The sequence below is a fragment of the Channa argus genome, chromosome 19 (genome assembly GCF_033026475.1).
Source record: "Channa argus isolate prfri chromosome 19, Channa argus male v1.0, whole genome shotgun sequence".
Classification (NCBI taxonomy): Eukaryota; Metazoa; Chordata; class Actinopteri; order Anabantiformes; family Channidae; genus Channa; species Channa argus.
The window spans coordinates 7,521,934-7,548,280 of NC_090215.1; the positions used below are offsets into that span (position 1 = coordinate 7,521,934).

At 38.4% G+C, this 26,347-nt stretch overlaps 2 protein-coding genes across 3 annotated transcripts in view; both read left to right on the forward strand.

Moving 5' to 3' along the window:
• Positions 1 to 603: 603 nt before the first annotated feature.
• Positions 604 to 10,946, forward strand: trdmt1 (tRNA aspartic acid methyltransferase 1). Of its 2 annotated transcripts, none has more exons than XM_067486865.1 (11): positions 604 to 731; positions 1,321 to 1,430; positions 1,750 to 1,826; positions 2,200 to 2,271; positions 2,672 to 2,737; positions 3,004 to 3,073; positions 3,169 to 3,243; positions 3,384 to 3,709; positions 3,928 to 3,985; positions 5,672 to 5,801; positions 6,912 to 10,946. In XM_067486865.1, exons 1-11 carry the CDS (start codon positions 668 to 670, stop codon positions 7,010 to 7,012), a joined length of 1,149 nt encoding a protein of 382 aa, XP_067342966.1. In that variant the 5' UTR covers positions 604 to 667; the 3' UTR covers positions 7,013 to 10,946. The 2 variants fall into 2 exon arrangements, with proteins under 2 accessions (XP_067342966.1, XP_067342967.1); XM_067486866.1 differs by lacking the exon at positions 604 to 731 and adding an exon at positions 784 to 975.
• Positions 10,947 to 13,368: 2,422 nt separating this feature from the next.
• cubn (cubilin (intrinsic factor-cobalamin receptor)) overlaps positions 13,369 to 26,347 on the forward strand; it is a 34,339-nt gene continuing 21,360 nt past the window's right edge. Inside the window, exons 1-24 of the mRNA XM_067486867.1 lie at positions 13,369 to 13,593; positions 13,705 to 13,834; positions 15,124 to 15,219; positions 15,475 to 15,513; positions 15,598 to 15,699; positions 16,533 to 16,636; positions 17,307 to 17,433; positions 17,640 to 17,808; positions 18,076 to 18,207; positions 18,471 to 18,566; positions 19,217 to 19,341; positions 19,553 to 19,745; positions 19,820 to 19,938; positions 20,157 to 20,391; positions 20,654 to 20,835; positions 21,781 to 21,943; positions 22,362 to 22,552; positions 22,794 to 22,950; positions 23,221 to 23,396; positions 23,527 to 23,692; positions 23,959 to 24,184; positions 24,670 to 24,800; positions 25,399 to 25,588; positions 25,952 to 26,112. Of these exons, the coding sequence (XP_067342968.1) occupies positions 13,472 to 13,593; positions 13,705 to 13,834; positions 15,124 to 15,219; positions 15,475 to 15,513; positions 15,598 to 15,699; positions 16,533 to 16,636; positions 17,307 to 17,433; positions 17,640 to 17,808; positions 18,076 to 18,207; positions 18,471 to 18,566; positions 19,217 to 19,341; positions 19,553 to 19,745; positions 19,820 to 19,938; positions 20,157 to 20,391; positions 20,654 to 20,835; positions 21,781 to 21,943; positions 22,362 to 22,552; positions 22,794 to 22,950; positions 23,221 to 23,396; positions 23,527 to 23,692; positions 23,959 to 24,184; positions 24,670 to 24,800; positions 25,399 to 25,588; positions 25,952 to 26,112 (3,532 nt within the window). The 5' untranslated portion in view covers positions 13,369 to 13,471. The remainder of the gene's footprint in view (positions 13,594 to 13,704; positions 13,835 to 15,123; positions 15,220 to 15,474; positions 15,514 to 15,597; positions 15,700 to 16,532; positions 16,637 to 17,306; positions 17,434 to 17,639; positions 17,809 to 18,075; positions 18,208 to 18,470; positions 18,567 to 19,216; positions 19,342 to 19,552; positions 19,746 to 19,819; positions 19,939 to 20,156; positions 20,392 to 20,653; positions 20,836 to 21,780; positions 21,944 to 22,361; positions 22,553 to 22,793; positions 22,951 to 23,220; positions 23,397 to 23,526; positions 23,693 to 23,958; positions 24,185 to 24,669; positions 24,801 to 25,398; positions 25,589 to 25,951; positions 26,113 to 26,347) is intronic.

Below are 26,347 nucleotides of genomic sequence, written 5' to 3' on the forward strand. Positions count from 1 at the left end.
ATTTATATATTAGGTTCAGGAAGACAAGGCAGAAGGCCTTGCAACTTTCTAAGAACATCTGGACTGATCAATAGAATTTAGAAAATATAAATTATAGGAAGAGAGTCGATCCAGAGAAAGAAAGCAACAGTTGCCTACAACATTTGGGATGCTGGGTGCCAAAAAAATCGTACAGAAAAAGAGCTGCCTGCCAAAGAAAGACGAAGGGGTCAAATGCATAATGCATAGCAAGAAAAGTGTGTAATTAATGATACAAAGAGGCACCTTTATTGGATTCAAAAGAATGTTGATATTGGAAGAAAGTTGGACAGGAACCGAAAAGAACTGTTATTCCATGTCTAGGGTTAGGACAAACGGGACCCAACGAAACACAATCAACTGAGGCATGTGAGCATTGTAATCATCAAGAGTCTGTTCAAATGTTAAGTATATTTTCACATTACTAAAAACTTCTTAAGCAAGGATCATGGCAAGTATACAGTCATCTAATTAAACAATTTAAAGAAACAAACTTAAACAGAAAAAATATTTTTCCTGACAATCTTCATACTCCAATCCACCAGGTGGCGGTAATGCACCTCTAAGCTGCTCTGGTAAACTTCCAATAAACCTGAAAAAGAGGAGGAAGAAGAGGAAGAAAGCGCAGAAGAAGAGCTTGTCATGTGCGATGGGGAGCCTGAGGGTGCTCGAGCTTTACAGCGGGATCGGTGGGATGCATTATGCATTAAAAGGCAAGCTCCCAGAGATGGATTATCGCTGTTAAGTTGTCGTTTATTGGAGCAGACTACCTAACATTTTCATAGGTCAAACAGTTCTCTGTAACAATTTACACTGGCCACTCTGTGGTACAGTCACACCAAAATCTGCCGGGCATAATTTACTCACCTGAGCTGAGCAAAAACTGGAACAGTCAGAAGACACCTGCGTGTTTCGGGCGTATTGACAGCTATTTTAACTGGTGACCGTCAGCGGACTGTGCGTCGGCGGTTATTGTTTCTGCTACGTACAGTAGCCGTTATCATGAAGGCTTTTGTTTGTTTATATCATTAGTTTATCATCCGAGATTTATCCTCGCATTCTTGTTGTTTTAATGTTTGGATTTCGGTCTTTACTTTAACATTTGCTGCATGACACATTTTAAATGGCTGATTATTTGTGCTGGAAACAACTTTTGTTCAGATTATCATTGGTACATCATTTACTGTGGTGACAAACGCATAGGAAACAAACTTTAGAGTTTGCTTCAATCATCCCATGACTGATCTTTTGGCCATGTTGGTAAACTTGATATCTTTTGAATCTTTTTATAATCTCCTACAGAGAGTGGCATACCTGCCGAGGTAGTGGCTGCTGTGGACATAAACACTACAGCCAATCAGATCTACAGGCACAATTTCCCTGACACGCCCCTCTGGAACAAGACTATTGAGGTATGTTATTGAGGTATTTAACAGTTATGTGTGCAGTAAATGGTTACAGAGGTTTTTCTACCTTTTACAGTGCTTTGCATTCACTCATTCACACTAACAATCACACACACACTCACACACCGATGGGGGAGTTGCTGTGCAGCCGGCCTGGGAGGAACTTAGTTGAGGTTCAGGGACACTTCGACATGTGACGAGAGGAGCCAGTATCAAACCAACAACTGTGTTGTTGGTGGACGACTGCTCTACCAGGATGCAGTAAGGCTGTAGACACAGATGAACACAAACATTGCAATTTAAAAATTATTTCTTTTATTTTTAGGGCATATCACTAGATGACTTCAATAAGTTATCGTTTGATATGATTCTGATGAGCCCTCCGTGCCAGCCTTTCACCAGGTAGGTCTATTGTATGTGTAAGTTCCACTCAGTTGATCTACTTACTTTCCAAACGTAATAATTGAAGCCGAATCTATATTTTGCCCATATTTATGAGTGTGGGTATGATTTCCACAGTGACACTTGTTGCAAGTATGGATAAGCCGCAGTAGGTCAGGTGCAGAATGGCAAAGCTAGTTTGGATACCCCTTTAACGTGAAAAAGAAAATTCCAGAGAGCACAATGAGTTATAATATTTGTCTTTGCTTGCTGTGCTGGGTTCTGGCCTTAGTGTACAGTATATAAAGATTCACTGTTTACTTAATCTTAGAATTATTAAATCCTTATAAGAACTGGTCTTTCAATTGTTTTTTTTTTGTTTTTTTGTGTCCAGGATAGGACTTCAGGGTGACATTCGTGACTCCAGAACCAAAAGCTTCCTCTACATCCTCAATCTCCTACCAAGGTCTTTAATCTCTAGATTTAGTTTTTTATTATTATAGCCCCCAGGTTGGCTCACATAGAAAAAAAATCTTCTAATGTTGAAATTACAATTTGAATGAGTGGTTAGGAAACGCAATAAAAGTTCACGGCTCGGCTCAATGTGTGGATGTTGCTGTTATGTGGCAGGTGCTGTAACCATTCTGTGTCAGTCAGTGTGTTTTTTTAACTTTAAAAAAAACTTTGGGGATGTTTGGGCAACTTTTGTTAACATTGATAATAGCATAATTTGGCCAAAAAAACTTGGCTGTTTAGGTCCTGTGAGTTGTGTGTATAATCTACTGTATGTTCCAGTAGATCATAATTTCTGTCAATAATGCCTTTCATCCTTTCTCCCTAACTTACATATGGTGTTGTGTGGCCAGGCTTTACAAGCTGCCCCGTTACATCCTGCTGGAGAATGTGAAAGGCTTTGAGAGCTCTACTGCCAGGTAATAGCAGAGACTGATGTCAGTCTGCACCAGCATTTACAGGAGGCAGGAAGTAGCATTAAGAAATCATAGATTAATCCTTGGTTTGATCTATGAATAAGCCTTGTGTAGTGGAAATGTTCTTTGCTGACACCTTAGATCAGTTTTTACCATTTCATTTACTGTTGACCTCAAAACTTAGACAATTCAGTTTAATTTGTGATTATGTTAGTTTGTCCAGTTGCTTTTGAGGCTCTAAAATTAGGGATCTCATTTCTTCCTTTTAGGGAACTTTTGGTGAAAATGCTGAAAGAATGTGGATACACCTTTGAGGAGATCATGGTCTCACCCACTAGTGTAAGAAAGACTCACTTATTATAATTTAATGAATGCACCAATCCTAGTGAAGATGCCTGTAAGTCTTTAAATCACGTTAATAATTATAAATCCAGGTTGGGATCCCGAATTCAAGACTGCGTTATTTTCTGATTGCCAAGATTTCAACAGCACACTTCAGCTCCCAGAAGGTGAGGCTTGGTGACTCTAAACCTGATGTTATAAAATGTGTCAAATTCAGAATTGATTTCATATACAAAAGGCTCTTGTGCTACAGAGCAGTGTTTTGTGTGTGTCCATGTACGGCTCTTGACTGAATATGCAATTTTAGATTTTAGATACCTTCCCACATCCCACTGAGAGCGATTCGCCTGAGCAGCCCATAGTCCTAAGTGCTTCCCACCCAGGTACCTGCGGGCCAGAAGAGAAAATTCAAGCAGATCCTGTACTTTATAAGCTAGAGACAACTGTGGAAGTTCAGAGGAAGATGAAGCAGAACAACGACCAGTCTCTCAGGATGATCCAGGACTTCTTGGAACCAGAGATGGAAGTAAACATGGAACTCTTCCTGCTTCCTCCTAAAACACTGCAGAGATATGCTCTGATCTTGGACATTGTTAGGCCCACATGCAGGAGGTCAACCTGCTTTACCAAAGGGTAGGTACATATTTATGTCATTTAATATTCTTGTTTTTCATACTCATGGCAGTAAAATGTATACTACACTACACCTATGTAGACAGAATATAATCTGCATTTGATTAACTGGTTGATATTGTATCTCAATCCTGCTTTTTGTCTAGTTATTGGATACTGTAAAATATTACCTTAGTGATACAGTGATTAGACCTTGCTAATATGTTTTATCCTATTAGCTATGGACGATATGTGGAGGGCACAGGCTCAGTACTGCAGTGCTGCATGGATACAGAGGTGGGTTTTGCCTTAATTCTTACTGATTGACTGACTGTTTTCACTGATATTAGATGAGGTAGACTAAAGATGTATGAACGAACTGCTTCAGTAGTATTGGCCTGCGTCCTGCAGTTTCTTTACAATAAAACTGACTCAGTAAGCAAAATTTGGTGACGCTTAGATTAGAGCCTGCAACTTACAGGGTAAGTACAGCAAACTGACTGTGTATTTATCAGTAACAGCAGTTTACCTCCACAGTACCTATGGATACATATTTGTGGTTAGCTGGTAACAATGAGCAATCTGTGGGGAATAACAGGGTAGAATAAGAAAAATACCTACAGTGTTAGTATTTTGTAGTTAAGGTGTACTTATATATTACATAATAGGTGCGAATACTTCTGGTATGACTACTAAGACGGTAAGAGGCTCCACTTTAAACCTACCACCCTTATCGCACTTATCATATAACACTTCATTATTTATCAATAAGTTGTTTAGAATACTTTAGTTCAGGTGATTTAAATTGGTTTTCGATGCTTTGAGGCTGATTGAACATTTATTGTATTTTTCAACTTAGCCCACAACTTACTAATTGTACATATACTTTTATGAACAGTTATCTCGCAAACACGTTCAGATAGTTTCATCAAACAAGCGTCTCAAAGTTTGGCTAAACCCACAGAACACGGTAAGAAACCGTGTGATTCCACAGCTACACACTGAACCTTTCACTTCTTCCTTGTTGGGGTCCACATCACTTTGTAGTCAGATCCTTTGCTCCAGTTACTGTCTCTCTTTGCCGTCCACGTATGTTCCCTTCAGTAGCTGAGCTGAACCGAACTCTTGTAACAAAAGCATTGCTATGCGTTTTTTCCTTGAAATCTGGACAAATCTTAAAAGGCAAACTATAAAGGCAATCATCAAAGCCATATGATGTCACTACTGACCTCATCAGTACACCTATACATGTACCTCCTAATCCAATTAACCCTACAATACACAACATAAACAAAAAAACAGACGAAACCCTGGTTGGCCCATACAGAAGCAATAAAAGCATAAATGCTATTTATTTTCAAATAAATACATTTAAATCCCTTTATCTGTTGTTACGCTGTAGGTACAACAGATGACTGTAATTTAAAGCCGCGCCTCTTATTCACACCTATCATGTAATATGTAAGTACCCCTGACTACAAAATACTAACACTAGGTATTTTTTCAATTCTAATATTTTAATTCTAATTCTAAAAGTTTGCTTATTGTTATCAGCTAACGACAAGTGTATCCATAGGTACTGTGGAGGTACACCATTGTTACTAATAAGTACACAGTAAGTTCTTTTTACTTACCCTGTAAGTCGTGGGGTGTTACTAAAGCGTTACTCAAATTTTCACTCAACCTCTAATGCTGAGATGAAGAACCTCATGATACTAACAGTCCAAACATGTTCAGAAAAAAAAATTAGCTTTCCGCTGAATTATTAATCTAATGTATTTAGTTATGTTTTATGTATTGACTGTGCTTTTGTGTTACTCTATTGCTATACAAATAATTGCCCTTGATTGTGCTGTTCCCTATCCTTTTTCTATTAAATACAGAAAAACTGGGGGATGCCTCATTCTTATTATCACATCCCAGCTCAAGATGACCAGTTTCTGTTTGAGAATGTGTTGAAGGCTGTTGCTGTGTGTTTTACAGGTGCATCATATCTATAACGGTCTGGATCAGTGCTCTGAAGCTGAGAAACTTGAGCAGCTGTCAAAATTAAAGCTCCGTTATTTTACTCCAAGAGAAGTTTCCAACCTCATGGGATTCCCTCAAACCTTCTGTAAGTCAAAATCCTCTCATCGCTGGCAAAATAAAGGTCATTTTCTAAACTTTTCCTATTGGCAGCAAATACGAGGGAACAGGGACTAATACATGTGGCACACAGCTCTGCTGTCATCTAAAAAACATTTAAAACGTCAGAGAGCCACACTATTTTGGGCACTGTAGTTTCTTTAGAAACGACTCCAAAGAGCTGAAAATAAAATACAGACAATGCTTTTTATTAGCATACATTTATTGTTATTTTTCATGGGATGTTGGCTGTAAGAACTTTAACTAACAACGTGGCTATAGGAACATATGGACATTTTCTGGCTTTATACTTTTGAGCTAAATCAAGGTTTACTCCTTCAAACCTATTTTTCACTATATATGTATCTTGTTTTACAGCTTGACTTCTATGAAAAAGTGTTCATAGAACAAAGTGTATATTTTCAGGTTAGAGAAATGTTCAATCCAGCCAGGTATAGCTAGAATGGAAATATTAACTGTCCACTTAAAATTTTATTAATATAGATCTGCTGTTTTTGTTACAGTTAGACCACATTTTTTCTTGACCAAAACTTTAGAACAAAAAATTAATTTATGTCTGTGTTTTTTCTTCTTTCCTCACTTTGAAGTGAACAATCACATGTTGTCTGAACTTGTTCTTTCACACGTGTAAAGTAGCACCCAACTAGAGATTGTCAGATGTTCCTTCTAGTTTAGGCAAGGGGAACAATGTCCTGTAGAGACAAAACTGCATTTTGTTAAACCATCGAAGCACAAACATCATCAATGCTTCCACTCACTCGCTTGCAAATTCTCCAGTTTTCAGCTCTATTCACATGAACAAATTGCTTTTGTAATATTTGCCTGAGTCTTGAAGCTCTATTCATACATGGGCTCAGCTGGACATTACACAGACTTTTAATCAGCAAGTGTGCAGAAGAGTTCATATCTGGTCTAACTGTTTCACACATTTGTGTTCTCACATGCAGCTCCTCCACATAACGTCTGCAGAAGTTTAGGGTTCCAGTGCAATTCTGAAAACGGTTTCTATGTGATATTAAGCTTTTTATTTACTTTTACACTGATAATATAATTAATATTATTTTATTGTATTTTACAGCCTTTCCAGAGGAGATCCCAATAAAGCAGCTTTACAAAGTTCTAGGAAACAGCCTCAATGTCATGGTGGTGGCCAGACTCCTGCAGCTACTGGTCAGCTAGAACTTACAGTCTGAGTCTGAGGGAGGAGACATTTTATTTATTATTGTAATTATATCTGTGTGTGTTCTTAGCCCAGGGGCTGTAATTGAAACGGTCTCTGTTGGGGATGTTAACTGATCACATGTTGATCAGAAATACATCATCAGCTTTTAAACCAGCAAGTTACATGATTTTTACATGTGAATTTTCTTATGCATATTGATATGCTCAATTAAATATCATAAATACAAATTTAAACAAGTACATGTATCTTTTGGCTTGACATGAATCTGTCTATTTTTGTATTATTCACATATAAGATTACAGTTATGCAACAGCAGATGTTTCCACTGCAGCTGTGTGTAAAAAGTACACCACTCCTGTTCAATCTGAAGACACACATGGAATCTGTTGCAGTTTGACAGTTACAACAGCTTAAAAAAGTCAAAGAAAAGGCGCTACACTCTACATATCTTTGGTCAGAGTCTGAAAGTGTCAACATTTTCAGAACAAACCTTTTAATAAGTGAATCTGATACAGTTAATGTCATGGTCTTATTCATTTGTTCCTTGCACGCTAAAGCATTCATAAATTCCGTACCACTGTCTCCAAAGCACAATCCTGCTTGCGTCAAATGCTCCAAACTACAGACAAAGTGGGCAAACTAAAAATGAACTATGTACCTCAAGTTATTTTTAAATCAATCATGGACTGACACACTTAATTTTAGCTTTAGCGCTGCTCCTGCACAGTGATGGCAACAGCTTAAAGTGCAGAACATGGTCAGGGCCCCACAGCAAGTGGTAATTAGTGATAAAGCAAACCATTAAAGCACACTGTGCATAAACAGACAGAAACCCCCTTAATAATTCTACTTATTGTTTCAATTATTATTTTCACCTGTACCTTTTGCTCCAAACTAAAGTAAACTAAAACTGGAATAGGGCTCCTCCACTGAAGGAGGTACAAGCTTCATATTGAAGTGCATACAGAACATTTAAATAGAGGAAGGTTTCAGTTGGACCAGAACAAGAGCCTGCTACCTTCAAGGGGGGATTGTAATTTAAGGATTTTGGCTTACTTGCTTATGTTGGTTATTTAATATAGTTGGTTTGGACAATGTCTAATTATTTGCATTCCATAGATTTATTGTTATATTTTGTTCTTTATAAGTTAATTGTGATGTTATTTATTTCATGTACCCCTCTTTAATGGTCTGATCAGCCATTATACAGCCATGCAGAAAATATTCATATTGCTTATTATTCCAAAATTAATCAAATTCATTATTTTCTAATATAATAATAACAATAATAACAACAATGTAATTCAATAACAAAAATGTAAGAAGTTTGTTTGATATTTTTGCAATTTTATTAAAAATAAAAAAATGAAGAAATAACATGTACATCATCAGGTCGGATGGGGAGTGTTGGTACACAGCCATATTCACATCTCTCCAGAGATGTTCTATCGGGTTCAAGTCTGGGCTCTGGGAATGTCCACTTAAGGACATTCACAGAGTTGCCCCTTAGCCACTCCTTAGCTGTGTGCTTATTGTCGTTGTTCTGCTGAAAGATGAACAATCACCCCAGTCTGAGGCCCAGAACACTCTGGAACAGGTTTCCATCAAGGATGTCTCTGTACATTGCTGCATTCATCTTTCCATCAATCCTGACTAGTCTCCAGTTCCTGCCGCTGTAAAACATCCCCACAGCAAGATGCTGCCACCACCACGTCCTACTGTAGGGATGGTATTGGGCAGGTGGTGAGCGGTGCCTGGTTTCCTCCAGACATGACATTTGGCATTCAGGCCAAAGAGTTCAATCTTTATTTCATCAGACAAGAGAATTTTGTTTCTCATGCTCTAAGAGTCCTTCAGGTGGTCTGTCATGTTCCTTTTACTAAGGACTGGTTTCCTTCTGGCCACTCTTCCATACAGGCCTGATTGGTGGTGTGCTGGAGAGATGTTTTTTCTTCTGGAAGAGAAATGCTGGAGATCTTTCAGAGTGAACATCGGGTTCTTGGTCACCTTCCTTACTAAGACCCTTCTCCCTCGATCTCTCAGTTTGGCTCACTCCCCCACTAAGAGTCCCAGTGGTTTCAAATTTCTTCCATTTGCAGAGGATGGAGGCCACTTTGCTCATTGGGACCTTCAATGCTGCAGAAACTTATCTGTACTTCCCCAGATCTGTGACTCAATACAATCCTGTCTCAAAGGTCTACAGAATATTCCTTGGACTTCATGGCTTGGTTTGTGCTCTAACATGAACCGTTAACTGTGGGACCTTATTTTGACAGGTGTTTTCTGAATCATGTCCAAACGTGATTATTTTTCAGTTTTTATTTTTAACAAATTTGTAAAGATTTCAAACTAACTTCTTTCACGTTGACATTATGGGATATTGTTTGTAGAAAAAGGCTTTAACATAACAAAACATGGAAAAAGTTAAGCGCTGTGAATACTCCCCGCATCCACTGTATGCTTTTCCAAATCATGTCCAATCAACTGATTTTCCCACAGGTGGACTCCGACAATCAACTTGTAGAAACATTTCAAGGATGATCAGTGGAAACAGGATGCACCAGAGCTCAAATTTGAGTGTCAAGGCAAAGTTCCCCTGTGCTTTCAGTCTCTGGCTTAGTTTTTTTTTTTGGGTTACTTTGTTTCTGTTAGTATGTTTCTCTAAAGATAATTTTGTTATGTTCAGTTCAGTTTGGTTTTGCTCACCCTTTTTTATGGACCCAATATTTTGCAACTTGTTTTTCATATTTTAGGGTAACTAAAAATCCTTTTTTTGTTTGTTTAAAAATCACCTGTTTCCTTTTGCCTGCTTGCTCAGTCCCACACGAGCAGACCTCCACCTTTCTAGAATTCCTACCACCTGGTCCCTGCTCTCGCTACAGATCACAATGTCCACTGCAAACATCATAGTCCATGGAGATTCCTGTCTAACCTCATCTGTCAGTCTGTCCATCACCAGAGCAAACAAGAAGGGGCTCAGAGCTGATCCTTGATGCAGACCCACCTCCCGCTTGAACTCCTCTGTCAAACCTACAGCTCACCTCATCACAGTCTTACAGCTCTCCTACATGTCCTGCACCACTCTTACATACTTGTCTTCCACTTCAGACTTCCTCGTACAATACTAGAAAAAATAAAAAGCCTGCATTCATGCATGTTATGACCCATCATATCGACTGGCATTTTTTGAGTAAATATTTCAAGACAAATCTCGGATTTATGCTATTAACTCCTTCTCTCACCCTCATATTGAATTCAGATGATTAAAAAGACAATTTCATGGAGTTAGTGACCACTTTACAGCAAATTAATGCTCCGCTGTGTTTTTCTCATTTCTGGACCAGCAGATCTGTACATGAAAAGTAAAATAAGGCCAGTCCTGAGAAGGAAGTAAGGTCACAGAGGTACTTAATTGGCAAAACCACACAAAAGTGGATAACACACAAACAGGAGGGAAGAGGAAAGTACGAGAAGATGACCAGGGGCCATCAGAAAAAACTGAAAATAAGGAGAGTACTCACACTAAATGTTTGTGGACTTGGATGTTTTATGTTGCAATGTTTAGAATCCTGCACTACATCAGTAAAGGATTAGAGTAAACAAAGCTTTAAGAGAAAGGCCAGTAATGATGGAGAAGGACGGTGCAGGTAAAAGAAAAAGAGCCAAGACATAAAGTACACAAATATAAAAACGACAAAGCAGACCAGGAAAGTTTTATGGATCGATAGCAGAAGAGGTGAGTAGATTCCACAATACACAGAGACATAAAGTGGATTAAGATGTTGATCCTTTGGGTCTATTGTTTAACAGAAGTAACAAAACTGTGTAGAATCAGTAGCAGACCAGTTTATGTCTGCTTTAAAAAAAAAAAAAAAGACGATCCAGTAATAGAAGAGGAAAATAACACAGTACTAGACATAGTAGAAATAAGTCGTACAAATGCAAATAAGTGGTATTTAATGCAATGTGCAATATGTGTAAGAGAAATCCATGCAGATATTATTAAAAGGAAATGTGATTGTTAATTGAAAATAAGAGAAGTTGAATGTGGCACATTCAGTTTTCCTGAGAAAACTAATTAAAATTTTGTTTCCTGTAAAGACAATGACAATATGTGGACAAATAATGTGAATAACATGATCTTGTGTTTATACCAATTCATTTCAGTTTACAGAAAGATGTAAACGCTTTCCTGGTAGTTTTTTGTTTTGTTTTTGATGATGACCCTAGTGTGACCTAGGAGAAAAAACTGGACTGTCATTCAGTCGTCCAAAGTAAATGTTCCATTTCATTTGGCAATTAAGGTCACGGTGTCTGGAAGAAGAGTTGAGAGACACAGACTCAAAGTTTCTTGAATTCAAGTGTGAAGGTTTCACATTCAGTAAGGATTTGAGGCAATGCTGGTGTTGGTCCATTGTTTTATCAGATGTCCAAAGTCAAAGCAGCATCTACCAGGAGACTTTACAGCACTTCCTGCTTTTGTCCCAACTGCTGACAACTTTTATAGAAATGATGATTTCCTTTTCTATCAGGACTTAGCACCTGCCCATGTGCCAAAACTACCTCTGACTAGTTTACTGACCGTAACATTTCTGTGCATGATTGTCCATCTCACCTGACCTAAACCCCATAGAGAATCCAAAGGGTGTTGCTCAGAGAGGATAAGAAACACCGACCCAACAACCGAGACAAGCTGAAGGCTGCTATTAAAGCAACCTCTCAGTAAATCCACTGGGTGATTAATGCCACACTTCAATTTTGAAAAAACTAAATGTAAAGAAAAAATGTAAAGAACTCCACTAAAGTAATGAGTGCATAAATCAACAGTTTGTTATTCAGGAGTCCAGATTGTGAACGGGGTCAGCTGTAAACGGCTGAGCCACATTTGGGATGAGAATGTAGGTGAAGGGATGATTGGAGGAAGGAGTGTTAGAATATTTAATATTATTATTATTATTATTATTATTATTATTATTATTATTATTATTATTATTATTATTATTATTATTATCATTATTTTGTCCTTTCGGCTTCTCCAGTCATTTCAGGGTTGCCACAGTGGATCATTGTCCACATGTTGATTTGGCACAGTTTTTACGCCGGATGACCTTCCTGACACAACCCTCCCCAATTTTTACCAGGCTTGGACTGGCACTGCACAGCTTGGGAGGGGAATGGGCTGTTGGGGGTTCAGTGTCTTGCCCAGAGACACTTTGACATATAGCCGTAGCCGGGGATAGAACCTGTATCACTGACATTAGTAGATCATTTAGTAGAAAAATAGTTTATGTCTTCAGCTCAAAATATGTTTGTATTGTGTCATAGTTGTATCTCTGTATACAGCCAGTAGGGTACAATGGAAAAAGGCGGAATCCTTAAGTCAGTTAAATACATGACAAATGTTTTCCACTCCAGCCTCGACCAACATCCTGCACTTTAGTCACTTTAACATTAGGACTGGTCTGAATCCTTCTGGATCCTTGTCCTGTAACAGTCCAAACTGCATTTCCACCATAAAACTTCTCAACTTAGTCAACTTTACTGTCTGTCTCACATGATTTCTAGAGATGACGAACGGACTTACAAGATGCCATTTAAGTGAATAATATGCAGATGGTTATAAGACATCATAAAGTGTGGATGCCTACAATACATTTTGCAGATAAACAGTAAAAAGCACTTTGTACATTGATCAGGATTATTATCCTGGATCAAGACTGAATTAGCACAACTTGACAACTCCCAGGATACTTGTCATATAATATTAAACTGCCTGTTGAAGGTATTTAGTGATACAACCACTAAATGTTGCAAACATTGGAAAGGATAAATGCTACAAAATGGGGTTTTTAAAAAAAATAAATAAATACCAGTATTGGCACTAAATAATGCATAATAAGCAAAAAGTACTTAAATGTTTTAATGCACAACACAAAACACATGACTAATATCTAAATTATTAAAATAACTTTATAATTTATTCCAAATGTATGGCTATTAAGATAGAACATACAAAATGAGATTTTATTAAAAAAGTGTGTATGTGTGATTGTGAGTGCGAATGTGTGAATAAGAAGCAATGTAAAGTGCTTTGAGTGCCAATAGGTGGAAAAGCGCAGACCATTTACCTTTTACCATAATAAACATAACACTCACATAGTGTTAGAAATGTTCATGATCTGACTGTAATATATAATTCAAAATTATGTTATGATAAGGCTTATGGCAAATCTTTTATGTGTGTGCACAATGTCACAACAAGCAAGTTACTGATCTCCTCTAATCATGTGAGGGACATTCTCCCTCACTAATAAAGTTAACCAGCTCTGGTAAATGGAGATGTGCTTTGTAGTGGTACACTGAGGTCAAAGTCTTGACAGTGAGCATTAGAGTGTGGCAGCACATCAAACTTCAGTCAAGTCGTCTCAAGTGTCCAGGCAGCTCATCTCTGTTCGATGGCTGAGACACTGAGGCTGTCATGGCTGTTCTTAATACTCCTCTTCCTTCTAGTGGGGCTGCAAGGAGAGCCGAGGGACGTAGGGCAAAGACGAAGCAAGAGGGCCGCAAGCAATGACCAGTGAGTTTGAGTTTTTAGATATGGTTTTCATATTATAATTTGAAATTACACAGAGAAGACACACGAACATATTGTATTATGGATTTAATCTTCACTGACTGGACTCTGTAGGCCTCGTATGCTGTCACAAAATGGTCACCTGGTGTTCTCAACTGGGGACAACAAAGACATCCGCTTCCAGACGCCAGCATCAGGCCGAGTTAAAGTGAATAACGAGGACCTCACTCAACTATTGAGTCAGGTGAGCTCAGACTATCTCTGCTACTAACAAACAAGTGCAAAGTCACAGTCTGGTTCATAAGGTGAATTATAGTTATTTCATAGAGTTCATGAAAATAATTTATATCAAACAAATAAGTTGACATATAACAGTGTGTAAGAAAGACTTGCATGTCATGAAATGTAAACGCTTTTCTGATAGGACTTCACTTTCATGTTTTCTCCTTGGCTTAGATTTTTACTTGCTCAGTACCTCACTTGTAAGTCGCTTTGGATAAGAGCGTCTGCTAAATGACTGAATGGAAATGGAAAAGCATAAATACCTCGTATTTCAAACATGTTTGGAAGAAAAGTTGGACTCTGTTTATAACAGTCCATTGAGAGTTAAGACATTTTGAAGCAGTTTTCTATGAAGTTCCTTCATTTAAGGGCTTATCCTCTTATCATAATCGCAGATGCTAGATCACTTAGAATTTGTCTATTCCTGATGAACAGACTGAAATGAGAGACTATTACTTGGAATAGTATGAAGAGTTTTTATTTATTTTTTTTGTATTTGTTGAAACACGAGTACACTTTCTGCACATCAGCACGTCACAGCACTAAACTAATTAGCTTATCCAAACGAGACAATTTTCACTACTCCTCTATGTAACTGTATCATTATAACTTCTTATCAGTTTTTATACATCTGAAAGCTGCTGCTCCTCATATGAGCTTATGAATGATTAACACGGGAGGAAACAGACACAGCAGTTTAACCGAGGTTAAAGATCAGGTGCATGTGCAGCATTTAAACAGCATTTACACAGTCTTTGAATTGCATTTTGTGTGTATTTGTATGTTTGTATTTATTTTATCTGATGATTTTATACACAGAAGTTGTTGCTATGTGGCTCAAGGGTAAAATGAATGGAAGCAGTGAGGATGTATTGTTTTATATAGATCCAAAAATTGTTGATACATTGCTGCCAGGACAGCAGCTCTTTAAACTCTGTGGAAGGAAAAAATCCTTCAGGAAATTTAAATGAAAAATTAAATCTGCTTGCTAGATTTAGCATCATATATCATATAAAGTAAAAAAGACTGTCAAAAAGTAAAAAAATAATAAGGCATCAAAACTTTGGCCAAATTCAACATAAATATAATACAAATAAGGAAACATCAAATAAAACATTTCATTCTTGGAAATTGTGTTTACAGCAGTACTTTCCAATAAGTTTTACAGGGATGAACTCCTCATGCATTAGGGAGGATTTCTTCAGTGACAACTGCTACTGAAGTGTCTGTATGTGACTTGGCTGGTTTTAGATCAAATCCAACAAAGAAGACATTGACAACATTAAGTCTCACGGGGGTGCAGTCCCACCTGATGTCACCAATAAACTAAATCAGCTTGATACAAAGGTAGGACATTAAAAGCTTCATGTTGTTACTGAAATTTGTAATACTCATCATAAAACATTTATTTATATAAATGTAACCATTTAAATGCTCATTCACGTACACTGTGAACTTTTTCTCTATTTTCTCTATTCAGTTTTTTGTGTGAATTACTGTATTTAATGCATCTGTTCAAATATGTATTTGATCATTATTTAAGCATTGGACTTGGTCAGTGTGTTAAAAAAAATGTCCCATTCTTCTTCCCACACTTTTCAGGTGGCAACACTTGAAAGTAAAGTGACCACACTTGAACTGGTGAGACCATAAACAGCTGTTTATTGTAATGGCTCAAACACTGCTTCTTAGATTTAATGTTTGCTCTCGCCTGTTGTCCCATAGACAGTCCAGAAGGTGTCATGCAGCAGTAATCCATGTCAGAATGGAGGAACATGTCTGAACTTACTCAACTCATACCACTGTGTGTGTCCCACGAACTGGGCTGTGAGTACCGTACTGTTTCCTATAATGGGATCATTGTTGTAGTTGTAGACAGTAAGTAATCATAATAGTTGATACTTCTGATACAGATTCTGAGCCAGATACTTAATTTTATTGCTAGTACTTTATTATGGTATTGACCCACAAAAAAAAATAAATCCTGGCCCTTCAATTAGGCAGTGATGTGAGACCCATCTCTAGGCCTGTATCAATTTTAATGGATATTTAAATAGGTTAAATAGCATCTTGAACATTTCCTTTGCCCAGTTGATAATGAAATGGTGAATGTGACAAATGTACTGTATATCCCCGCAGCATTTGTAGGCATCATCAGCTGTTTAAAATGGGAGTTTGTGTGTCAATAAAAGCCTTTGCTGGGTTTTCCTATTCAGTAAAAATACAACATATCTTTTGTATGGTTTTGTTTATGCACTGGCAGCACAAACAATGACTTCAGACATAATGTGTGTATTTACATCTATCCAGAACCACAATCCTTACCCAATCTTAACCTTGAAGTGTTTTTGTTTCCTAAACCTAACTACAGACTAAAGTCTGCATATACAGAGTTAAATCTGTGGTGGTTGTATTCCTGACATTAACCCACAGCTCTTGAGGAAGCACTGCTGTTAATAAATGTATTTCTTTATTTATTCGTTCATTTAAAAAAATGTATCATTGCCATTTAGCATAATGTAGTCAGCGATCACCACCACAAAGTAATTGAGAATATTGTTTAGTGATGTGTGGGGGGAGATTTCTAGGACATAGCGGTGCCCATAGAAAATGAATCTGAACCTGGTGTCTGTGTTTTGACCTTTTTTTTTTTTTCTCAGGGTCCTAACTGTGCAACAGATGTGAATGAGTGTCAGGTGTTTGCAGGAACACCACAGGGCTGCCAGAATGGAGCAACCTGTGTCAACAACCCTGGGTCCTTTACGTACGTCTGAGCTTTCCATAATCCATAACTATAACAAGTTTAAACATTTTAAAGAAAATGTGAAGTCATTGTAGAAAAACAGTTTAAAGTATTTTGTGTTTCCATAAAGTATGTTGGCCAAAATAAAAGCTTGGAAAAGCCAGTGGATTTTAAGTGGATTTCCCAGCACATTTTTCCAACACACAGTTCTGCGCAGTTTTAGGCCAAAACGCTGTTTTAGCAAGTTTTTAATGACAATCCATATTTATTTCTCGGTTATTACCAGAAAAGTGTTCAAAAAATAATAATCTAAACAAAGTACTTGAGGCAAAAGTCAGTATTTAGTGTGACCTACCGGGAGACCGTCTTCAGATTTTCTTCCCTTTGCACTTAGTTCTAATAAATATTTCTGTCATTGTAGTTTTCATAAAACACCAACTTAAGTGCTGACCTAAGACTTTTGCACAGTACTATAATAATGTTGGCTTTGGGACATATGGAGACCACACACCAAACCTTTCAACAGTAATAATTAGTCCATGTAAAACAAAATGCTGGAGTGTAACGAAACAGGTTGGAGGCTGTATGGATCCTTCTCCCTGTCACTTATCAGTGGATTATCAGATACTGTATGCATCCTGATGTCTTTGTTTATTAACTTACTGTTTGCTAATATTGCTCTTCCATCCAGTTGTAATTGTTCACCAGAATGGTCTGGGACTCTCTGCACTGTGCGTTACGATGACTGCAGGAATGCAGGACAGGACCTGTGTGTGCATGGAACATGTATTGATGCAGACCGAGTTACACCTGGACAGGTAACCAGAAACTTCACCAGTTTACTCAACACATCTACAGACAGAGCAGGATTGAAAAGAGTTTAAATTAAAAGCAATATAAGATTTTTTTATGACAAGAAGGAAAAAGCGAGGATTTATGCTGTATGGAGCATGATTTTGTTTTACTGTACAGATCATTTTGGTTGACAGATTTTCTACTCTCTGAATTTCCCCCTAAAAAACAGCCTAAGTACCAGTGCATTTGTAATAGTGGCTGGGAGGCTCCAGCTGGGAACCCGGCTTGTGTAGCAGATGTTGATGAGTGTAACCTACCCAACAAGCCTTGTTCCACCAACCCTGCTGTTCCCTGCTACAACACCCAGGGTTCCTTCTACTGTGGAGCCTGTCCTGCCGGTAACATCCAACCCCACAGTTCACACTGCACTCTCTTTTAAAATGGCAAAAGCCACAAGCACTTGCATTAGTTAATTGTAATTCTGTTTAGTTTTTTTTAACCGTATTACTGTGGAAATACAGTAGATCTGTATAAATTAGTTAAATGACTATTTCAAGTTGCTTTTTTCTGTGCCTGTATTTAGTTTCTCTCTGTCACAAGCGCACACAGTTATTCATGTAAAAAAAGTGAGAGATTTGTTTAAATTTTTTTCTAATATGTTTCAGGTTGGCAAGGCAACGGTTATAGCTGTCAGGATGTGAATGAATGTTTGACTAATAATGGCGGCTGCTCCACCACTCCCATGGTGCAATGCATGAACACCATGGGCTCCTTCCACTGTGGTTCCTGCCCTCCAGGTACGAGTGGCGGAAACAAGGGTTATGAATGTAACTGGAAGCCTGTTAATTCTGAGTAATTACCAGAGAGGGTGTGTATTACCTGGGTATTATCATGTGTATGTGCAGAAGGCCAAGACCTCAATATCCTCTGTAGGCAGACCCCTTTTCATGTTTGTCCCGTTTCTGTTTATGTGTCTGAACTTTCAGAAGAGGAGCACAAGTCTCTACAACAGTCTCAGCATGTGTCATCTGTGTGATTTAAATCTCTTGTATGTGTGCAGGTTATGAAGGCGATGGGAGAACATGCACCCAGATCAACATCTGCGCTGTCAACAATGGAGGCTGTTACCCATTAGCTACTTGCTCTTCCACCCCAGGTAAACAAAAACAGTATAGACTGAATAAAGAAAAGGATAAAAACGTATATCACGAGACTAATGCTAATGTAATATTGGGGAGAGAGCCAATCAGAAAAACATTGGAGAATGTACAGTGGCTGGAAAAAGTAAGTAACCCTGTGTAAAAACCTGCCTTTCTTCATTAATGTGTGACTGGATCCGTTATGTGCCATGGACACCATGATCCATAATTTCTCTATTAAACGTTTCCAAAGATTCTTTGAAGCCTCTTGCAATGTTGACTATTCTGTGTCTAAATTTGAAATCCTCCTACCTGGGTCCTCATTTCTAACATAGTAAGTTGAAATTTCTCAAAATGTTTGAGTGTAAGCTCTAAGCTGCTCTTCCAATAAGGCTTCATTAACTGGACTTTTTCCATTTTAAAATGTGAATATTTGAATTACTCTTTCAGCCTGAACACTCCAGTGCTTTGTTATTTGTATCAAAAAATAAAAGTAAATGTCATATAATTTAGCCTAATGTAAGTTCAGCACCTAATAACACAATTCTATATATAATACTATCACAATACAATTGTTTTCTGTCTTTACATAAGTGGAATTTAAGAGCTACATATGCTGTGTGGGTCATGACCATATATTCTTCTTCTTCCTCCCTCGTTCCACCAGGCTCAAGCCTCCCTATATGTACCTGCCCTCCAGGCTACACAGGCAATGGTTACGGACCAACAGGTTGCACCCAGACCAGCAATGTCTGTCAGACCAACAACCCATGTGTCAATGGACAGTGTGTGGTATGTTTTTTTGTTTTCATGACCAAAGTCCAAAACCCAACATAATTAAGTAAGGTCTGAGCTTGTCAAAGGTGTTTTTAGATTTACTAAATTCTCATCAGTGTGGCCAACGTCTTAATCAGTCTTTAAACATCTGTTTAATCCTATAATAATTGTGTTTTGATGATAAAAACCTCACGAATGTCCTACTTGTTCACTGCTGCTCTCATAGGCCACCGCCTCGTCTCCTGGCTACATCTGCAATTGCAACCCTGGCTGGGCAGGAGTACACTGTGACCAGAATGTCAATGAATGTGCAAGCAACCCCTGTCAGAATGGAGGAACCTGCACTGATGGCATTAATGGATTCACATGCACTTGCACTGCCCAGTGGACAGGCCCACTCTGCCAGACTGCACAGCAAGGTACCAACAGGACTTGAGTTTGTAAAAAACACCAATCTTATCAAGTTGCTACTGTAAGTTTGTATGTGTTCCAGAGTGTGGAGGATCACTGAGTGGCCCTGCAGGTTCCTTCAGTTATCCCAACACCCCAGGTCATGATGAGTACAATCACCAGGTCAGCTGTGCCTGGGTGATCCGCGTAGACCCAAACAAGGTCCGTTGTAGTTGCTCATACTACTTGTGACATTTAAGCAACTGAAATATCCTTGAATGTTACTCTTTATAAAACTTAAAGTTTGTGCTTTAATTCAAAAGCAGCTGAAAAGAGAAAAATAATCAGTAATTGATAATATTTTATGAATGAATAATAATCTATTTCAAATAATGCATATTGACAGAGATCCTTTGAATCACGTGAGCTCTCCTCTTTAGGTTCTGCGTATCACCTTCCCTTATTTCCATCTGGAGAACAGTGCCAACTGCAACTTTGACTTCCTTCAGATTCACGATGGGGACAGCGCCTCTGCTTACATGATTGGAAAATACTGTGGCCAAAATAACCCACCAGAGCTCTTTAGCTCCCATAACTCCCTGTATTTCTGGTTTCGCTCTGACCACTCCATCAGTGGAGGCGGCTTTACAGTAGTTTGGCAGTCTCAGGACCCAGGTAAGGGCTAACGAGCAATCCTCATAACGTCTGCAATAGTGTCACAAATCTATTTTTAAAGGATTTGTAAATACTATATAAAAATGTATTATTAATTAAATCTAATACTATATTGGAATGATACTTACAAGAGGGTATATTTTGAGCAGCACCTGGTTACATCTCCCACCAGGAAAAACCACAAACATTGGGCGAGAAGCTTTTAAAGAACAGAGCCTGAAATAATTGTTCATCTTTCCCTGAACTCTCCTTCCCATATTAGTGTGTGGAGGTGACCTAACAGACCCCTACGGTAATATAAACTCACCTGGTTACCCTGGAAACTACCCACCTAACCGGGACTGCTTCTGGGCAGTGACCGTGGAGCCCGGCTTACTCATCACCTTTGCATTTGGGACTCTCAGCCTGGAGCATCACCCTGACTGCAACTTTGACTACTTAGAGGTGAGAAATGTTATTTATCTCCCTGAATGTCTTCAATGATATGAAATAATTTCATAAACATTATTGAAAACTAAACAGACTCAGCAGATCTTTCTTTATCAAGATGAAAATTTATAGCTATTAACTACCTATTCATTTCCTTCCTTCCTACCTAACTTCCTTCCTTCCTACCTAACTATGTATTAAAGCTTGAAGAATAATCTTGACACTTAAACAGCATAACATGAGTCAACGTAATCATTATGACATGAGTATATATGCAAAAGATTAACAGTGTAACATGAAAGAATTGAGCTTAAGGACAACAGCATTAAAAGGAACCTGGGCCGACTTCATACTGAATGCTTTAACCATCTCGGCCTGTAGATGGAAGTGTTGTATCTTGTGGTTTTCCTCATCATTTCTGTTTGTTTCCACAGTGATGCGAATCATCAATACTCTATAGTAATGTTAACAATTTTGTACAAAATTCACCAAATCATCTCTTAGACATACTGGTGTGAGTGTTATTAAGATCAACTGTTCTTTTTAATCTATGTTTTGGGCTTAAATCCAAAAGTTTTTTCATCCCTGTTTAGCCAGTTTTATGGCAGTTCTGGTTTTCTTCCCAGTGTGTGGCACTGATGGTTGCTGATACCAAATGGATTAGCATGCATCTACTAATACGGGTTCAAGCCAGGGTTAGATGACCCCCTCGAGTGTCTTTGGTACAGTCCTTGTCATTAAGAGATGTTTATTCACTTTTATTTATTTATTCACGCCTATGAATTATATTCAGTGATCCGAAAACCAGATGTTTTTGGTTCACATCCTCCGATGGGAAGACGAAGGAGGTTGCTGTTTGTCCTGTCCCCTGTTTGTTGGCTTATTCACTGCATTCCACTACAAGCAATATGCCCACAGTATAGCAAAACCCTATAACTACTTGAAATTGTTCTTCTGTAGGTCCGGGATGGTCTTCTTCCTGAAGACCCAGTTCTGGCAAAGTACTGCAGTTCTGCGTCACCTCCCCCATTGCGCACTACCGGTCCATCTGCATGGATCCACTTCCACTCTGACTTCAGTGTCTCTGATCGAGGCTTCCACATTACATACACAACATCACCAAGTAAGAAACTGTGCAAACAAAGTAAGAGTAGTGTTCACATACTAAGCTACACTTTAACCTGTTGAAAATAGGCAGCTGTCTCACGTGACATTTATTGGAAAACTATTATTGACAGTAAGGCAAGGGAAAGGGGATAGTACAACTAGGTTTTAATGATCTTACCAGTAGCTTAAAAATAATTTGTTCCGTAACACAGGACTGTCATGCGGGAAACATTATTTTCCAGATTTTTATCAATCCAATTCCAATAAACTTCTTTAGGTGCATTTTGTGGCTTCACTACATTGTAGTGCAGAGCGTATTTTCTCAGAGAGTCTTTTCATGGTTACAAGCTCATCACTGCAGAATTAGCATGCAGATTAAAATTCAACCCTTACACATTTAAAATTTGGTCATATTTACTGGTTTTGTGTTTAAGGTGACCCTGGTTGTGGTGGTACCTTCACTGAGAGTGAGGGCATTATCATCTCCCCCAACTGGCCCAACAACTATGCCCACAACCGTCAGTGTGTTTATTTGATCAGGTTGCCAGCGGGTGAGAAGGTGGCCCTCAACTTCACCAACTTGAATTTGGAAAGTCACAGCACCTGCATTTTTGACTATGTGGAGGTATGATGTGTTTATGATGTACAAACATATTTCTAAAAATGTGCTACACTTTTATGTGAATACTTGTCTTAGGGGAGGCTCAAAAGCCACAGTGTGAATGCAGGTGTTTATCTGGGATTGAAACATAGTAACATAATCGGAAAAATCTCACACTGAGGCACAAACTGTTCCACAGTGCGACAGGAACAATAGAAAAGAAATTAAGACTTTTTTTTTTCTTTTTACTCCTTTTTTTTTTCAGGTTCGTGATGGAAGGTCGGAGACTGATCCTCTGATAGGGAGGTACTGTGGGAGCTCACTTCCAGCTCCCATCATCTCATCTACCAACTTTCTGTGGGTTCTCTTCAAGTCTGACAGCTCAGTTAGTATGGCTGGCTTCAGGGCTGTCTACACTGTTGGTGAGATTTTCTCACAGGTTGTATCATATTATAGTGACATTAGTGACATATAAAATATAATTAGCATAACTAATTTAGTGTAAAGTCACTGAAACATATATTATGATGAGTTACATGATGAGTTATTGATGAGGTTTTTCCACCTGTTTACATTCAATTCTAAGTTTCTACAATTTAATTTCTAATAAAAAGCAATTAAATTGTAATATATGGATAAGTTATGACTATTCTATTAGTCACTGACCAACACACAACACTCCCTCTCCCCAGCATGTGGAGGCACCTTGTCTGGGACAGGACAGATACGTTCTCCCTACCACCCCAACCCCTATCCCCACAACAAGGTGTGTGAGTGGGTCATTAACCAGCCAGAAAGCTACATAGTCACACTCAACTTCCTGTCGTTTGACGTTGAGGGAGGCTCCTGCAGTTTTGACTTTGTTGAGGTAAGTGCTAAAACTACTCTACGGGTTTTTTTTTTTCTGCTAAAAATGTCTACAATTAAAAGCAAAATATTTGTTATCATTGGATCAACAAAGCTGTGCATGTTTCCTCTGTCTTCCCTTCTAAAACCAGGTCAGGGATGGCTCCACATCTAGCTCTCCTCTGCTGGGAAAATATTGTGGTGTTATGATTCCCCCCAGGCTCCAGTCCACTCAGAAGTCTATGTACATCAAGTTCAGGACAGACTCCTCCGTCAGCAACCATGGGTTTGAAGCAGCCTACGATTCTGCCTTGGAGGGTGAGAGTAGGGTTAATATTTATTGAACATTTCAGACTGGTTTCCCTCTCAGGTTAGAAAATAAGCAATTGGAAGAATAGGGACTATGCAGCATTATACACAGCAAGCTGTGATGCAAAATAAAGCCACAAGGCGGTAATAATCTATATGATTCTCTTTGTGCCGGTCAAACTCACAAACACCTGTTGTTGACCTTACTTCTTTCTTTCTTTCTTTCTTTCTTTCTTTCTTTCTTTCTTTCTTTCTTTCTTTCTTTCGCCTTCCAGGCTGTGGTGGTACTCTGACCAGTCCATCAGGCATTATCACAAGTCCTGGCCACCCCACAGGATACCCCCATGGTGCCAACTGTACCTGGTACATCAGCGTTGCCCCAGGCAACGTGATTCGGCTGTCGTTTGACTCCTTCAACTTGGAGTACCACGATAACTGTAACTTTGATTACCTGGAGGTTTATGATGGTGATTCTGTGCAGAATGGAACCAAGATCGGCAGGTACATGATATTGATCTATTTATAAAAGGTATTCTGTTAAATGGGATTTTGTTTATTATTTTACATTTAGTTTTTTATTACTGACAAAGTGAAAACATCTTGTTGGTTGTTTAATGTAGATTGTTTAATGTAGATAATGTATATAAATGTAGGACCCATAAACTTTGAAAAAAGTGAAGGGGGTCTAAATACAGGCATGCATTCTGACATCCCATTAGAATTATTTCTGAGAGAAAATGTGAATATACTGAAATACAAGAATGTTGAATATATATCAAAAGAAACAATGACAGCATCGGTCAAATAAGAACTGAAATCTTAGCCCCTAACACTGGAAATACAGTTTAGGCACCTGGTTCATCCCACATTTTCCCAAGTTATTCCCAATCTTTACAGTTAGTTTTCTCAGAAATTCCTCCCTAGGTAACACACCCCATTTCCTAGACCTGCTGAATAAAGGGATTTGATGTGCCTCACATTTCTAGGTACTGTGGACGTTCAGTGCCTCCATCTATCACCAGCACTGACAACCTGCTGAGCCTGTTGTTTGTCACAGACTCCAGTTTAGCCACTGAGGGATTCTCTGCCAACTACATCTCCATCAATGCCACCACAGGTACTCAATAGATCGGCCACACAATAGTTTAATTGCAACATGTCACAAACTCAGGTCCCACAACAGACTTTCAAAAGGTTTTCCAAGGCATCTTCAGGCAATGTAAATGCATAACTTGGGTCATTAATGTCCTGCGACTCTAGTTACCTAATGTCTAAGTCATTTATTCACAGTTACAATCATAATTCAGTTTATTTTTTTAAATTAACCTTACAGTTAGTGTACTCCTCAAACTGTTTCTCTTTAACAACTATCTGATTTCAAAATACATTCCTATAATTTTTCTATAAACTGTTTTTATCCTCACTAGCAATAAGTGTAATGTAGCGTCTTTAATGTAGAGTCTTTTTTACTCAGAGCAGCATTCTGTCAAACATTGAAAGATTGTGATGATCAAACGAAGATGTACTGTACATGTACTAATGTACTAATATGTGCTTTCAGTTGCACAGTAGTTGCGTTACACTCAATTAGCCATGCAGAGAGCATTGGCTAACCTCAGCACCCTCAATCCTGCCTGCAATTTATGCAAGATGTTTTTATTATGACAAATAAAGATGTGGTGCTTACATTACAAACTTCTTTTCTCTCTCATCAGACTGTGGTCAGACCTTCACATCCCCTACAGGGTCCTTCAGTTCACCCAACTACCCTGATAACTACCCTAACAATAGAGATTGCATCTTCAAGATTATAGTGGAGCTCAACATGCAGATTATGCTCAACTTCACCCACTTTGAACTGGAGGGCTCCCCTCCTTCATGCAGCTTTGACTTTGTGGAAATCAGGTACAGTAAGTGGAAAATTGCAGTTCTTCGTATCTCGGTGTCTGTAGATGATCATAACGCACACTGAAAACAAGGCTCATCACTTTTGTTTTGTAATTGATTTAAAGAAGTAGACAGACACAGGTCTAAAGATGTATTGTTTCCTGCACCAATAAGTTACTATGAACTGCCAATTTATTGTATATGAGGACAACAATCCATTATAAGAAAGAGCAGAGACATTTTGAAAGAAAATCCAATTAACAGCTGGCAGGAAAGAAAAGTTGTGAGGTTTTCGGTCTCAGCCACCAGCCGCCCTGAAGTGAATGATTTTTAGCCTCATTTATGAGTACTGTCATTTTGAACCTCTGCCATCTTTTGCAGGGATGGTGGTTATGAGACATCTCCGTTGATTGGTAAGTTCTGTGCCAATCAAAAGCCGCCAGTCCTGGTATCCCATAGCAACCGTCTTTGGGTTCGATTCCGCTCTGATTCCATCGTCACACAGCCTGGCTTCACTGCCCACTGGGATGGTACACAGACCGGTGAGTAGAAATACTTTTGAAATGAATGTCTCCTTTTTTAAGAAAGCCCTCACATTTTACTGCATGGAATTAATAATTCACTATATTACATAGACAATTGTATTATATACGTTACATTACTTACATCATTATATTACAAGACAGTTTATCCACATGATCCTATGTCATGTGCAGCATTAAAACTTCTCCATTCTAGTTTTACCAGTCCATGTTAAATTAAACGGTATTTGAGCAT

Bases quoted from the DNA above. Each gene is read 5' to 3' on its own strand.
- trdmt1 (XM_067486865.1), top strand. From the start codon at position 668: ATGGGGAGCCTGAGGGTGCTCGAGCTTTACAGCGGGATCGGTGGGATG. The intron at 2,272-2,671 runs GTCTTTAATCTC...TTGTGTGGCCAG, and splicing joins ATCCTCAATCTCCTACCAAG to GCTTTACAAGCTGCCCCGTT. The intron at 3,986-5,671 runs GTGGGTTTTGCC...TGTGTTTTACAG, and splicing joins AGTGCTGCATGGATACAGAG to GTGCATCATATCTATAACGG.